General features: G+C 37.5%; 2 protein-coding genes across 3 annotated transcripts; one reads left to right on the top strand and one right to left on the bottom strand.

The window, feature by feature from the left end:
* Positions 1-3,828: 3,828 nt before the first annotated feature.
* LOC104440627 (sm-like protein LSM36B) lies at positions 3,829-6,981 on the top strand. 2 transcript variants are annotated; one of them, XM_010053553.3, is made up of 5 exons: positions 3,838-4,001; positions 4,472-4,541; positions 4,977-5,122; positions 6,479-6,592; positions 6,676-6,981. In XM_010053553.3, exons 3-5 carry the CDS (start codon positions 5,008-5,010, stop codon positions 6,720-6,722), a joined length of 276 nt encoding a protein of 91 aa, XP_010051855.1. In that variant the 5' UTR covers positions 3,838-4,001; positions 4,472-4,541; positions 4,977-5,007; the 3' UTR covers positions 6,723-6,981. The 2 variants fall into 2 exon arrangements, with proteins under 2 accessions (XP_010051854.1, XP_010051855.1); XM_010053552.3 differs by lacking the exon at positions 4,472-4,541 and having other exon boundaries at positions 3,829-4,001.
* A 5,222-nt stretch (positions 6,982-12,203) lies between these two features.
* LOC104440626 (transcription factor WER) lies at positions 12,204-13,786 on the bottom strand. The gene is made up of 3 exons (XM_010053550.3): positions 13,443-13,786; positions 13,164-13,293; positions 12,204-13,066 (listed from the first exon to the last, which is right to left on the bottom strand). The coding sequence occupies exons 1-3, from the start codon at positions 13,579-13,581 to the stop codon at positions 12,532-12,534; spliced, it is 804 nt and encodes a 267-aa protein (XP_010051852.2). The 5' UTR covers positions 13,582-13,786; the 3' UTR covers positions 12,204-12,531.
* Positions 13,787-15,681: the final 1,895 nt, after the last annotated feature.

Below are 15,681 nucleotides of genomic sequence, written 5' to 3'. Positions count from 1 at the left end.
CGAGCGGCGCTGCAAGTGGAAACGAGCAGGTCGCTGCTCGCGGCGTCGAGCGGAGCAGAGGCGGCACGGGTCGTCAAACGCTGCCGGTGAAAGCGGAGCAGAAGCATTGGCGTCGGGGCGGTCGTCGGGCTCCGAACGGTGGTGCGGCTACAGGTGGAGCAGAGAGCAGATCTCCGGTGAAGCTGGGTGATGCTGATGCGGCGAGACAAAGCAGGGAACCGACGACTGGGGGACGTCGGTGCAGAAGAAACGCCGGTGCGGTGGCCGGCGTGGAATCGGTGACTGTGGAGGCGTCGCTGGCGACGGACGAACGGGCAGGGGGCACTCGGGAAGAAGAAGACGATACTGTAGCTTCTGTTTTTTTCTCTCTCTCTCGTCTCCCTCTGCTGTACTTTCTGTTCTGCCCCCTTCACTTTTCTGCCGACGCTTTTTGCTTGACTTTTTTTCATTTTCCCCAAAAAGTCTCTCTCTTTTGTTTTTCTCAAAGGAACGAACACCAACGGGGAAAAAATTTTCTGCTCCTTTCTTTGTGTTGAATTTTTTCGACCTCTAAACCGAGAGAAAAGCACCCCCCCAGGTTCCGAAACCTTGCCTTCCTTTTTATAGAGGAAAGACTCGAAGTTGTTAAAGATTTGACGATATTCACTCAACTTCTTCAACAAAAAAGTGGCTCCAAAATCTTACTGTTAAGTTTTTGAATTCAAATTTTTTTTTTTAAAAAATTTGCTTCTAATCAAAGATTATCTTCTAATTCTATTTTTTAAATTTAAATTAGGTGTCAACACGCAAATATAAATGTCTTCTCTGGGGTATGATTTAATGCAGTAGAAGATTTATCTCATGGTTTAAACCATTGAACCATAATTCAAACCGAAAGAAACTTAAAGCTGGAGAAACATCATCCAATGCTTGTTCAAAGCTCATTCTATTTACCTTAGCGAATTATATCTACAGATATTTACTTTATATCCATATTGTAGATAGATAAGCCATCATCAAGCATTATGAGAACAATTTCTCCCTCCAACTTGTGAACTCATTCTAAATTTTAAAAGTTGTAATTATTCTTTTTGGTTTCAACATTCGGTATCAAAGGTAGAAATGACATCCACCAGTTCCATTCAATAGCAACTTCCAAAGTTGAACAGAAAGAATTTCAACAATTGGTCCATCCAGATGAAGATTCTCTTCAAATTGCAAGATTTGTGGAATCTAATTGTAAACAGCTACAACGAAGTGGCCGATGTGGAAGCATTCAAGGCTTTAAGAAAGGAGGAGAAAGATTTGTTGGCGGAGTCCTGGAAGAAAGATAAGAAAGCATTGTATGTGAGCTTTCAAGTAGTAAAGGAAACGATATTTGAAAAAATATCGAGCGTGGAAACTGCAAAAGTAACTTGGGATATTTTTCAAAACTCCTACAAAGGCGATGATTGTGTCCAACGAGTGCAACTTCAAACACTCCGAGGTGATTTTGAGTCTTTATGCACAAAGGACTCCAAATCAATCCCAATATATTTTGATTATGTGCAAACCACCGTTAACCAATGAGGGTTAATGGTGAAGAACTCCAAGATGTATGAATCGTAGAAAAATTCTTGAGGTCTCTGACCGGAAGATTTGACCATGTCTTCACAGGGATTGAGGAAGGAAAACATGTGTCAACCCTAACATTGAAGCGGTTGATGGGTTCATTGAGCTCACATGAGCAAAGAATGAATCAAAAGTCCATTAATTTAAATCCTAAGCAAGCATTATAGAGTTGAGTTGCTCCATCTAGTCGAGGAGGCTATCAAGGTGATCGAGGCTAAGGAGGACGCTGAGGTAGAGGTAGAAATTTAAATTTCACTGGAAAATATGAAACACATGACAAATCAAAAGTCAAGTGTTTTAAGTGTGATAAATTTGAACATCACAAATCTGAATGCCAAGAAAAAGCAACAGAACAAACGAAACAAAGTGCTTAGTAGGTGAAAGAAAGTGCTGCCAAAAGAGTGCATTTGGCTCAAAATGTCATGTTAGGGAGAGCATAAGTGACTGAAGATTCTCAACTTGTTCAATTGGACAAGCGTTTGACATTCGTGTAAGTCCAATGGAAGTGGTGGTGATGGTTGAAGAACGCAATGAAGTGACAGAATAGCTCAAAATAAGGTTGTTGCTAGAATTGGGTAGGAGAGGATGCCCAAGTTCCAACATTTTATATTAGAGCAAGTAAAAAAATGATGAGATTGAGCTTAATTTATGCGGATCAAAAAATCAAATCGTATATATTTTGACAAAACCATTAAAGGTGGATTTGTTCAAAAAATTAAAGATGATGCTTGATGTTATTGAATTCAAAAATCAATTTTAAGGGAGTTTGTTTGTTGAAGATTTGAGCACGTTAGCTATTAAGCTTTAGATTTGGTTGTTAGTATTCTTCAAATAATGCCTTGATTTACGGTGGGTGTCAGAAGAATAATGAAAACCAATCGGGGAAGCATGATTTATGGTAGGCACTTGAAGAAGACTGAAGAAAGCTTCAATCATTTAATGAAGGAAACCTTTAGCAGCATGAAGACAGGGAAGGCTAGAAAAGCTCATTGAAGAGTTCTCCACACGCTTGTCTTCATTTATTTATGGTAGGTCTTTTGTGTGTTTTTATTAACTTTGTGGACTTTTTTGTTGCTTCATTTGATGTCGCTGGAAGGAGTGATCGAGGACTCCGTGGCTCATCTAATGTGTGCGTGGAATTCTCCTATTAGAGTCTACTATTCATTTCGCAAAAAAAAAAAAAATATCACGTTTTCGAAAATTATTTTTCAGAAAGTCATTTTCTAAAAAATTAACTATATTTTCTAATATTTAGCTGAAATCTAAAATTTGAGTGAAAAATATTTTCTATTATTCATTATCTAATTTGATTTTTCAGGAAAAACTACAAAAAAAAAAAAAAAGAATTTTAATATTTTTGATTGACCAAAAAAAATTTAAATTTAAATTTTTATATATTTTTTAAAATTCTTAATTATTTTTATTTTTAAAATATCCAATTTTTTTTTTTTTTTTTTTTTTTTTTTTTTTTTCCTCTTCCTCCTCCTTCCTCCTCCTTCCTCCGCTCCCACATGAAAACATAAAAATAAAAAGAAAATATGTTTCACGAAATAATATGAGGTGAAAGAAGTTATGGAAAATGTTTTTCATTTTTCAAAAATGGAAAACATTTTATCTACTTTTGAAGGTATTTTTTTCATCGCAGAAAACGTTTTCCTTCAATAATTCATTTTACGTTAAACAAGCATCGAAAAATTCGAAAAACGTTTTCCCAAAAGTTATTTTTTATTAAATGAAACCTTATATAAAAATAGGTGGTGAGTATTATATACAAGTAAGCCATCATAAAGCATTTTGAGAACAATTTCTCCCTCCAATTATGAACTCATTTCAAATTTCAAAAGTTACCATTCTTCTTTTTGTTCCAACAAAAAGTTTAGTCTATTTACCTTATAGCATATTATAGTCCGGACGAGAGCGCATCAAGGTCTTGTCAAAAAATGCTCATTCCAAGGATTTCTATGCCGTTGCTCTCTGAGCACATAATCTCACTAGAATCGTAGAAAAAACTCATTCTACTCTTACATGGTCCCCTTGGTGTTCTAATGGCAAGTACATTTGAGTCGCCAACATAAGTTAAGGGCATCGATAAAACGAAAATGAAACTTAAAAAAAAAAAAAAAATTGATGAAATATTAACATTTTCTACAGAATAATTTTTAGGAAGGCGCTGTTAAAAATCATCCGATTTTTGGGCATTTTCTTTGGTTAGCAAAATTACAAAACTGCCATCCGAGGCTCGATGGTGACGATGCCTTTAGCTCGAGCTTGGGGCTTCTTCTTCTTCTTCGCATTTTCTCTGTAGTTCAGGCTTCGCTCGAGATCTCTTCGCGGGGCAAGATCACCAGCCAGCGAAAGGGCCTCAGCTCCTCCCATTTGCTGGTGGGCAAACTGTTAATCACGTCTTCGAGGTGAGATCCGAATGATCCGTCTCCGTTTCCCCCTTCGATTGAGAAGAGATTCTTGAAGATGTCGTTTTCTTGTTTGAGCAAAATCGGATCGAAGTTCGATGTTATTTCGCTGATGCCCAGTTCATGTACGGCGATAATCTAGGATCTCTCGCTTAGCTTTGATTATATGAGCGCCCCCGTGAAGCTGCTCACCACGTGTTCGACGAAATGCGCAAACCAAGTCTATGCCAGTTTCAGTGTTCAGGTCTCGGAATCCCGCTCATTTGGTCTCTCAGTGTCGCTTGTTGCTCACAGTCAACCCCCCCACCCTTCCATTTTCTCGCTCTCTCTCTAGTTGGCCCTCAATGGTCAGCACGGATGCCAATTAGCAGTGCTGGTAATTTATTTGGCAATCTTTAATCGTTACACTTATGTTTAGTGAGTATTTTGGGAGGTAAAGAAAATTGTGAAGAAAATGATTTTCCTTGTAGTTGTCTGGAAGAATGGATGTAGGGTGAAGCAAATCTGGAGAAACAGACTTTCATATGCTAAAGATGAAAAGTAAGATGACGTTTTCCCCTTTCATTTCAATTGTGAATGTGAGTGAACATGATCATAAAAATACCACTTAACATGAGAATTGTGGGTATTATCATGTCAGTTGCATGCCGCCAAGACTTTGATCCTAGATTAATTTGAACATAGTGGATTAACAGAGCAGGTTCTGTCCTTGTGAACCTAACTATTTTGAAGGAGAAAGATGGGTACTTTTTATGTAAATAAAAGTAAAAAAGGAAAAGGCAAACGTGATTCCAGGTGCTAAAGTGGGCAGTGACTGGGGGTATGAGTCCAAAAACTGGGAACCGGTTTCAATGGGTGGGTTCCAAGTTTCAGGTGGAAGTTGGACTGAGGCTGAACTGCTCGCCCCTATAAAGTAGTGGGCAATTTTTTTTCTTCTCCATTGATTAAGTTACATTGTCAATCTTCCTCTTTCAGGTAGAGGAAGCACCAGTGGAGGATTAGGAGGATGAGTGGAGGAGGAGAGAAAGGCTCGACCACCACGAAAACCCCCGCAGATTTCCTGAAATCTATCCGTGGGAGACCGGTCGTCGTCAAATTGAATTCTGGTGTCGATTATCGAGGTACTTCTCTCAACACGGTCTCTGTGTGTTTGGAGAATCCTTCAACAAAGATTTTCGCGATGTAGCTGGATAATGCTGAGTTTGAGATTATTTCCGTCCTCATATTCACTGATTGTACTAAATCCTATGTAACTTTAACTACTTGTCTCAAACTTTAATTAGTCGGGGATGATCTATGGGTTGAGTTCTCGGCAACTCATATGAGTGAAGTGGCGACTTGCTCACCTCAAACTTCAAGCAGAAATATAAACCAAATGAACCTTACCTGTCAAACTGAAGTAGATGCATAAGTTTGAACCCAAAAAAAAAAAAAAAAAAAAAGAAGTAAATGAAGAAGAACGTTGCTATTGTCATAAACTGTCGAAGGCATTTGCGACCCCACATCATGCTTCAAAGAATGAGCAGTTACGTTGGTCTTGCCATGTACATTGTGGTCTCGATGTAAGTCACTAAGCATTTTATTTTCCGTCATCTGGAGGGAAACTACATTCAGTCTTTTAAATATAATAACCATCTCTTTTTCTAACAATGTTCATGGTATTCGTTGTTGAAAAGAGATCAGTGGTAAAATTGGGGCTCTAATGTTCAACTCATCTTCTCATCTATCAACAATGACTTGATGGGAAAGCTAACGTAAGAAAAATGTTTTGTTCATGAAATCAACTATTGTTATGGATATGTGGCAGATCAAATGGTGACCACACATGATATTCAGTTTGTTTTGGAAAACTGTAAAAACATGAATCTTGCACATACATGCTGCTATTCGATCACAAGATACCCAAAACCTGTCTTTGATAGAATGAGAATTTACAAAAAAAAAATCTGGCTTTCAAACTTCATGGTTTTCCTTTTGATTGTTGAGAGAGAGGGAAGAAGAACAAGCGCAGAGAAAGAGAAGGGGAGAAGCAGGGTGTTTGATGATAAATTAGCAAACTTCATTTGATCCATCCCAATCGCCTTCTCATGAAAATGGGGGGATTATGGGTAATACCCTTTATGTGGGCTTCTCAATTTACTATTTGTGATCGACCAAAAAAAAAAAAAAAAAAAAATTACTATTTGTAGTAAAGCCTAATAGAGAAAACCTGGTGTCTGTGCAGTATGTGCCTCTGACCAAGCCTTTTCGTGTCAACTTCTAGTAATTTTTTAAACCCAAGTTGTTGTGGCGTGAGACCTGGAGGAGAGGTGAGTTGGATGATAATAAACTAATGGATTGCAGTGATCCTGACAAGCATGTTCTTCATCCCATGCTATATGCAGGCTGTGCTGATGATTAGTTTAGAAACACTATCTTTTGTTGTCTGAAGTTGTGTGGTATTCTCAAACGTTCTTATGGGTTGGAGTTTTATGCAGGTATTCTGGCTTGCCTAGATGGATATATGAACATAGCAATGGAACAGACGGAAGAGTACGTCAATGGGCAGCTGAAAAACAATTATGGAGATGCTTTTATTCGAGGAAATAATGGTAATGATGAATTCAGAATTTCTGCTTGTTAAATCATTACTTTGCTGACTTGGACCATGCCTAATTAGTATGACTTATTGCAGTTCTGTACATCAGCACTTCAAAGCGGACTCTGGCAGATGGAATTTAGCATTGATTGTGCTACTTAATGTGGCGTGATGGAGTTATGTGGTCATAACTTTTGATGGGTGCATTCTTGGTTGCGGGTCATTGTGGCTCTAGAATTGGGGAAAGTGAACATATTCTGAATTTTGGAGCTGATTTGTAATTCTTACTGATAATCCTGCATCTCGTGAAATTGTTTTGTGAATTGCTTGATGAGCATTGGTAATGCCTATGCCCATCAAATGGGCAGGTTGGATTGGGTTCAAAAAATGGTCCAGCCTTAATGATGCGTTTGTTTTTTTTTTTTTTTTTACCCATTTTTATGCGATCTACGATGGTTGGGTGCTTGTAAAAACTCTTCCATATTTTAACTCAATCTAGAAAAATTCATATCCAAATTGAAGGGAGCATTGAGTGAGCAAGTACTAGATCAAGTGAGGGAGATAGAAAGTGAATGAGAGTTTTAAAGGTGAGTTGGATTTAAAAAAGTTGCAAATTCATTTAACATTCATATTATTTAAGGCTTTATTATGCTAAAATCATTTGTAATCCATTTACTAATATAACTAATTCATATAACAACTTACCCATCAAATAAGGATTAAAAATATATATCACAAATCCATTTTGATAGGTCTAGTAATGCCCTGACACTTCCTAATTTAGCACATCCTCATATTTATCTGGCTCTCTGTGTATTGTTGATTAGCTTAATGCCGTCCCGTTTATGAATAAGGCAAGTTGCATCTGGGCATCAACCTCGGATGCCATCTATCTACATCTTTATAATTGATCCCATTGCAAAATAATTGATATAATGCCTGTTAGAATATGCGAAGTCATATTTTATGCTTGCATCAGGAAGAGTCGGATTAGGCTATTTATAATCGAGTGAAATTACCCCACCAAAAAATATGTCATTGCATGAAAGTTGAACGTTCGGTTTGTAAGAAATAGCTATTTCTTTTCAAATCTATTTCCCACAAAGTGATTATTCGTTGTTTTGTAAAAAATATAGGAGGAATAGCTAATTAATCGACATTTGCGAGAATAACTTGGTGTTTTAGTTGGCAATAGTCCAATTAGAAAAAGAAAACGAGCATGAAAAGAGTTACCACATCAAAAGCAATCCTTTAGATAAAAAGGAAACGAGCTTTTTCCATGTTGAGTTCCTTCAGTTGATACTTCTCCAGGAGATTTAATAGGAAAAAAGCAATTACCGCGTCGGTGAAGGCTGTGAAGCGCAAAATGTAGCTCCACTTGGAATGTCTGGCCAATGCTTTTATATGGAGCACCTTGTAGATGAATGGAGTTGGATTAATATCATTCTCAATTCATCCGCCACAGAAACTTTATGGAAATATGCATGACTCATTTTGCGTTGTTGTCTGGTGGAGTGGAGATCTGCGAGGAAGACCTTAAAGATTTGAAGGAAGTAGTCAGCATGTTCCCCCACAATACTCTTGGCAAGCTTTCGTTCTTCTTCATTAGAATTTTCATCTCGTTGAGCATTGAGCTCTTGAACCATCTTCTATACACATCTTTAGAAAGAGTTCATCTGTGGGAATGGCCATTCCCTAAGCCTCGGGAGGCTCGATAGATTAAAGTTTGCAAGTGACTTCTTGTTGGGAAAAAAAAGAGGTTTGGGAAAAAAAGATTATATATAAACACATACACCAAGTCTCTTTATTTACTATATTAATGAATTTATTTTATCCAGCCAAAATTAACGGGATGAACTAATTTGACAAAATGCAAAAATGTTTAAACTCAATTGGCACAATTAAAAGATTTAGACTTAAATTGACAAATGTGAAATAGATTTAAGACTTTTTAGTGATTTTCTCCTAGAGCATATATGTCATTAGAGGAATATCTAAGAATAAACTAACAACATTATATACAATAAGGCATTTTGATATTTTTTCATAAAGAGTTCATGGATGATATTAATTTTTGTCAATATAAATAATGATATTTCAATGTCATTTTCAAAAAAAAAAATATTATTCGATGCAATGTTTTGATTTAATTAATTTTATCTTCTAAAGTTTCACATTGGAGAATGTTATGTGATTTTATTATGGAAAATCTTCAAAGATGTTTTTTTTTTCTTCATGTGACCGTCCCCTTATTTGTATTTGTGTGGAAAAGAAAATCAATAAGAAGTGGTTTAATGGTGATATACATAACAAAAGTGAAAATTTATAAACAAGTCGATGTGTAAAAAAGTTGTCTATTTTAAATTTGGTCTATACTCTACTTAATAGTTTATCCATATATTTGCTCAATGACATAGAAAAGAACTATATTTTCTTGAAAAGTTGTCTTTTAAACAAAACGAACATTTTTATGGTAGTAGTATCTAACAATATAAAATAAAATAAACATAGTACCTTTAATATACATGAAAAATATAAAATAAACAAAAAACTAAACATGTAAAATTATTAATCATGGTAAGTAGATTCTATATAGATATAAAAAAATAAAAAAAATAAGGATAGTAACTAAATTTGGGACCACCAATTTGCATTGCAATTGAATGATTGAGGACAATTTTTCTTTTTTTGGTGAAATTGGATGGATTTAATTATATAGGAGGCGGAAATAGTGCCCACCTAAAAAAGCGACTTTGACCTAATAAACAAAATTGTCCAAGCATGCATATAATTTGGAGTGATAACGTTGTCCAAAGGCAAGTAATGCAAGAACACTGCCTACGTCAGCCAGGTGCTCAGCAGAAATTGACTAATCACTAGGAAGGACCATATAACAAAAGCGACTTGCAATCTTGGATTTTATAAACTCCTATTTTCGGAAAAAAAAAACAGTCCTTGCCTTTGTTCAAAAGAAATAAATTGGGAAACAAAAAGCAATCCCACCCCGTACATCAACTTTGAAAGCCATTTGACTATTGGTTTTCATTTACCGAAAAAATGAGAAATTTTCTGGTCCCAACGATAGAAATTCGACGTTCTCCGTTCATCACGAATTAGATAATGAGATGAGATTGAAAATGAATTCCACCCAGATTTTGTTCGATGATTTCCAAATTGACCGGTCTTGGATCATTATTTATGAACTCGTGTCGTTGAGTGTGGTGAAATTTCTAGTGAACAAGGACATTTCATGCAAATAACAACAAAGAAGACGATCTCGCATAATTGAGTGCGGTGAAATTTCTAGAGGAACAAGGACATTTCATGCACATAATAACAAAGAAGACGAGGAACCGATTCTACAGACCACACACGTATTCAGAATTAGCTGGCAACTTTATAAGAATAGTTAAGTACAATTACTTATGATCCCATCTTGCAATAAAGTTTCCTGATGACTAAGTACAATTACGTCGAAGTCCACAGGAATTCATTCCGAGCAAATGGCTTTTAGAAAGGTAGCTAACTAGGGCTTTCAATTGACACGTCATTGCTGGTGCTATCGCTTACGTCCAAAGTGATCATTTTCAGCTTGAATAAAAACTAAAAACGCCTTTGCGAAGTTCGTATTCAATTATGGTATTTATATTAAAGATAAACATATCATCTAAACTTCAGGAAGATCGTGTCCGCTTATACACCGCCTTATATGAATTTTAATCAAAGAGTTGATGTGACGTGAAACTTTGACTTTTAAGATGAAGATTTGTGTTTGTTAAGCATCCGTAGCCTAGATGGAATTTCGTACGGAGAGGTCTTTTTTGGGGGTCTTTTCTTCAATTAATTCACCAATAGAAATTGCCCTAATCTTATCATCTCTTTATCATTTTGACTTCGCAAACTACGTGTATTCCGTGGTTATAGATTTTCATTTTTCTGTCTATCATTGGAGCTCTACTAAAATATCGTCATCATTAACAACAGCTTAAACGTAAAATGAGGATGTCTCCTCTCATGCAAACTTGGCAAAACTGACCAATGAAACATAACTTTGGTTGTCATAAGTCGCCAACTGGCTAATTAGGGTTCTAAAAAAGATTTGCCACGATTACATAAGATAAATTAACATCTATCGAGAGCAAATTTGAAATGGATTTGGAATTTTGTTTAATTTTTAATTGTGGGATGGACAACCCAAACTAACTCGATATGTTCAAATACAAGGGATCCAAGTCTACTCATTATAAACAGGAGTAATTTCATAACTTCATCTCCCATTATTAAAATATACTAATTGATACAATTACATATCAATTTTTTTCTTGTTAAACTTCCAACGTATTCCATTTCTTGTACACTAAATGATCTCGTGTCGCCTACTGAAACAATAATGCTGCTGGGTTATGCTGATCAACAATTTAAATAGATGGTCCTTTTATAATCACTTAATTTCCTGACAAGCAAAAAAAATGATTTTCTGTTTTGGAGAAGAAAAAGAATTCCTAGAGTGTTCATATGGGTCTGCATTGACCGGAGACAATGAACATGAAGAGTCAAGCCAACGCCCTCCAAGACCAATAATCTGTGGACAGAACAGAACGCAAGTTTGGACGGTGAAGCCTTAGAGCAAGTTTAGAGCACGTGGCGACATGGAAACGGTTATGAATTTAAACTCCACAGCCCCCACCAATTCAGAATCAGCTAGGGAATCAATGATGACCCGGTACGGTTTGCTTAGGAACTGACGAGGTCTAAAGGAAAGTCTCCGAACGGGCGGGCCTGGCAAACATCATTGCTGATGCCCCCTCTTACGTCCGCATGGGATGGCTACGGCCAGACGACGACTGGTCGCTTTGCGATTAATCGATTGAAGTTGAACGGAACGTTTCACTTAGTCCTTCTGGTCGACGCCCCAAAACCCCAAAGTCCCGCTTAGGATCTAGTTAACTTGATTTTGCTTGATTACGCTCCGGTTTAGGTTCTGTTTTGTTCACTAATCGGCTGGCCCATCCGAGTTAAATAGGCCACAATTTCAAGGCCAGGTTGTGAGATTTGTTCTCGAGGATAGCCGAACATGTCATCTAAATCAACAAGTCTATTTTTAGGATCTAAACCTTTTCAAGGTCTTTTTCAGTTTTAAAGATTGCCTTAATTTGTCATATGTACGTATGAAGTTTCAACTACATTGATTGTGAGTTTATCCGATTGGGATGCTTTTAATAACCAATGAATGCCAAGTGCTTTTGCCATGATATATCTGATCCATGCATAATATCATGAAAAAGTTTTGCCCTTGATTATATTATCATATTGGATCTAACATGCATGGATACAAGTTATACCTTAGAATGAAAGACAATTCAAATACCGCTATTTTTGGTTTTGGATCTTCCAAATCATTCCCAGAGGGGAGAGGGGCAAAATTGAAGTAAGCTATTGTGATTCAACTAGAGGGCGTATAATTTATAGATGCCATAACAAGGATTTGCTATGCGGTAAAAGTTAAGGAAGTAAGTGTTGCAAATGAATGTACATTTCACCGTGCAATTCAATATTTGGTTAACTCACTCAGTATCTTGGGAGTTTACCTTGTTTAGTTGGCTCTAATTCTTTAAGCCAATAGATATATGAACATGAGATCATTTCCTATCTTTTTCCTTTGAATCTCTCGTACATACTGCTCTTACATGATGGAAATGACGTTTACATTCTCAATCTTCAAAACCTAATAGCGTGAAACTCTCAGAAGACCATCATTTGGTATACAATATGACAGCTTCAGTCCTCAGTTTACATAACTTGCATAGCTAGCTTCACAACCTTGTAGAGAATCATACTTCCTCCACTTTATTAGGGCGTGAACTACCATTCTGTACGTTCAAACAAATACTAGTATTCAAAACATAACAACAAATAAATACTAGGCAGCTTGTGAGCATGAATGGATGGTCTTCAATTTTCCCACAAATTAACGGCGAAATCTTCTAAGGAAGCAGAAGAGGCCATCTCCAGAGGCCACCCAGGATACAATACAGTAGCCGTCGAGTCCATGAACAAAGCACCTACATCTTGTACCATGTGTGCATCTTCCACTGAAAAGTTTTGTGCCCACAAATAGCTTTGAACTTCATCATCCACATATGATGAACACAGATTGTTGTCAAAGGAGTTTCCCTTGTCCCCAAGGACTCCGATGGCTTGATTAGAGCTCAATGAGCCGAAGTTCTCTGGGCTTGATGTCTGATTTCCGGTAAAATCTCCGAGATTCGACAATTGCACTGGAGTTGAGGTGGGAGTTGAGCTTCCCGCTTCCTCTTGAGATGAACTCTCATGATTGGCGTCGACACTGTCACACACCCTTGCAGCTTCGGATTTTCTAGGCTTTTGCATCGATTTTCCCTTGAACTGCTTCTTCAAGCGTGTGTTCCAGTAATTCTTCACTTCATTGTCCGTCCTTCCGTCGAGTTTTGATGCGATTGCAGACCATCTGTAACAGAAGATTCGAGTTAAGAGATGGAATCCATCGAAAATCGAGATGCTGTATAAACTTAATCCGCTGCATTTGTTATAGTGAATCTGCTTACTTGTTTCCCAGAAATTCATGAAGCTTGATGATGGTTTCCACCTCTTCTTTGGTGAAATTTCCATGTCTAAGGTTGGGCCTCAGATAATTCATCCACCGAAGTCGGCAACTTTTCCCACTTCTTCTCAGTCCTGAATCAATCACAAATGCACCAGTTTAGTCCAGAAAATTGATTGATTCAGTTTCTGGGAACCATTCCCATCTCAAAACAGACATTAAAATCACAGTGACACAAAGATGGTGGGTCAAACATATGTTTATCATGTGTTAGTGGGGTTACCTGCTGGTTCAGCCATTCGGCTCCAATTCCAAATGCCATGCCTCTTGATGTAAGCAGTGAGCTTTTGATCTTCCTCCGCACTCCAAGCGCCCTTCTTCAACCTCCTTTTTTCATCCAACACAACCCCAAGCTCGGCCATGATGACTCTCTCTGAGTTTTCGTGACTGCTTGGTTAGACCCACATCCAAAAACAGCCTCAGAACTCCGATTTATAGTGAGCCGAGATCTGGCACGTGTTTCTCTTTCTTCAGTAAAAGCTGTCCAGGTTTACTTGAGCCCGTCAAAAGGCATATAATAGCAAGAGAAGGTCCGGTTCAGAGTCGGTGAAAAAGTGGGATTTTGTTGCATAGTAAACCATATCTCCAAAGAGAGGACTAAAGAATTTTCTCCGCAAGACCTCCTTTTTCTATGTTCACACACATCACTGTAATTTTCCACTCGAAAGTTAAGGGTCTTCTGGACTGCCCGTATACCGATTGCTCTAGAGGTGTTGACATGATCAAATAATGACGTCATCACTTAATGGGCCATTTTATTATAAGAATTGGACTTTTCAAATGTAAATGCTTTCTCTGAGATATGATTTAATGCAAGTAGATGATCCATCTTTTCCGGCACAATGAGTATGCCAAGCGTGTATACTACAAATTGAGGTGTCAAATGACTACTAGTCACTCTTAAATGATGTGACCTGTCACATTGCTAATAAATTGATTAAGGAAACATCCCCATTAGGGAACCCACAAAAAACAAGGACATCCTTATAAAATACCATACCCAGTATAATTAATTTGTTTCTTAAGAAATTATCTGATAGAAAAAAATCTGGGGAAAAGATATAATTTTCCCATAGAGATAAATAATGTTGATTCCTTCGATAAAGGCACATTGACTTAAACTCACCAAAAAAGGGAAGAGTCTTTTCAATGGATTAGCAAGAATCGTAGGCGTGGACGTACAGACCACGTTGCAGCAAGAAATGGGCTGGAATCCGTCAAAGATGACGCATTGGCGATCTTTGGAACCAGACCAATAGCCGTGGAATCGAGCATGATCTCCATCCCATCAGAGTTACGATAATCCAACGATTTGTTCGCTAAGTAATTTTCCTCTTCTATTCTTCACTATCCCATCTAGTCATTACAAGCGTTAACTTTTGGAGATACATCTATCAAGCACGTGCTGTTTTCATCATGAATTTTGCTTATTAGCTCTTAAATAAGCTGACATAGAAATCCCTACGTGACTATATATATTTCATGTAGCCAACTTGCTGCCAGGTTCTTGAAGACATGGTGAATCGTGCATCTTACTTCCCCTTTATTTTAATCAAACGAGAAATAAGCTCGCTTAAGGTCTATTTACCCCTTATTTCAATCGGTTTCTTCCCACTTGTTTGTCCAAAAGAAGATCTCTTTCCCACTTGCTACTGTTTGAGAAAGTCAAACATAAACTTCCCCTATAACATCACGCCCTATCTCTAAGCATCCGTACTTTCAAACTAAAAAATTTAGCAAAATGCAAGGCTGTCGTATCTGTCGAAAATCGTTTAATTTCAACCCTTCACATTGGAATAGTAGAAACTGGTGCTAGCAAACGAACTTTCGTGGTGGGCGTACCTGATATCCTCCGAGTCAAGAGCTGACTTAACGCGTGGAAGTGTGAAGTGAAGCATTAATGGAATCCTCCAAATGTGTTTCACGCTCCTAACTTAAACACGATGAATTGACGGACCAACCGGATATGGTCCCCTTTGTAATGTTCCAAAACTCGAACCGGGACGAGGAGGAGACTTGGGAAGAAATTTCTTAAGTCAATTCCCATTTTGAATTTTTCAGTTGGATAGCTACCCAAAAAAAAAAACCCTTTTTTCACAAATGAGGCAACTGCGAAATAGTACCATGCAGAACTTTTGGTCTGATTTTGAGATTTTGGGTTTTCTTTTGGCTAAGACCCCATCGTATGTCTCTTAAACTGATTTCGATGCACCGCGCTAGCCCATCATCTCTAGTTCATTCAAAAGGATGCCGTTTTGGTCGAAAGCAAGGTGAATCCCTTACACAATCACAATTAATTTAATGTGCAATATGTCTACTTGTCCGACATTTGGGTTGATCCTTGTTTTTCCTACTCTGATTCAGCGGTATGAATCTTAGACTGATTTCCATGTATCGGATTCACCCTGTCTATTCCACAAAAGCTCCGCATTTATGTTGAAATTAAGAGAATCACATGATTC

Source organism: Eucalyptus grandis, chromosome 4 (assembly GCF_016545825.1).
Source record: "Eucalyptus grandis isolate ANBG69807.140 chromosome 4, ASM1654582v1, whole genome shotgun sequence".
NCBI classification, from domain to species: domain Eukaryota; kingdom Viridiplantae; phylum Streptophyta; class Magnoliopsida; order Myrtales; family Myrtaceae; genus Eucalyptus; species Eucalyptus grandis.
This window is presented reverse-complemented; position numbering and strand designations above follow the sequence as displayed.

What these genes read in the sequence shown, in the direction of transcription:
- LOC104440627 (XM_010053552.3), top strand. Translation starts at nt 5,008, where the DNA reads ATGAGTGGAGGAGGAGAGAAAGGCTCGACCACCACGAAAACCCCCGCA. An exon ending in TTCTGGTGTCGATTATCGAG is followed by an intron (nt 5,123 to 6,478) that starts GTACTTCTCTCA and finishes AGTTTTATGCAG; the next exon opens with GTATTCTGGCTTGCCTAGAT. An exon ending in TTTTATTCGAGGAAATAATG is followed by an intron (nt 6,593 to 6,675) that starts GTAATGATGAAT and finishes GACTTATTGCAG; the next exon opens with TTCTGTACATCAGCACTTCA.
- LOC104440626 (XM_010053550.3), bottom strand. Translation starts at nt 13,581, where the DNA reads ATGGCCGAGCTTGGGGTTGTGTTGGATGAAAAAAGGAGGTTGAAGAAG. An exon ending in CCGAATGGCTGAACCAGCAG is followed by an intron (nt 13,294 to 13,442) that starts GTAACCCCACTA and finishes TGATTGATTCAG; the next exon opens with GACTGAGAAGAAGTGGGAAA. An exon ending in CATGAATTTCTGGGAAACAA is followed by an intron (nt 13,067 to 13,163) that starts GTAAGCAGATTC and finishes CTTCTGTTACAG; the next exon opens with ATGGTCTGCAATCGCATCAA.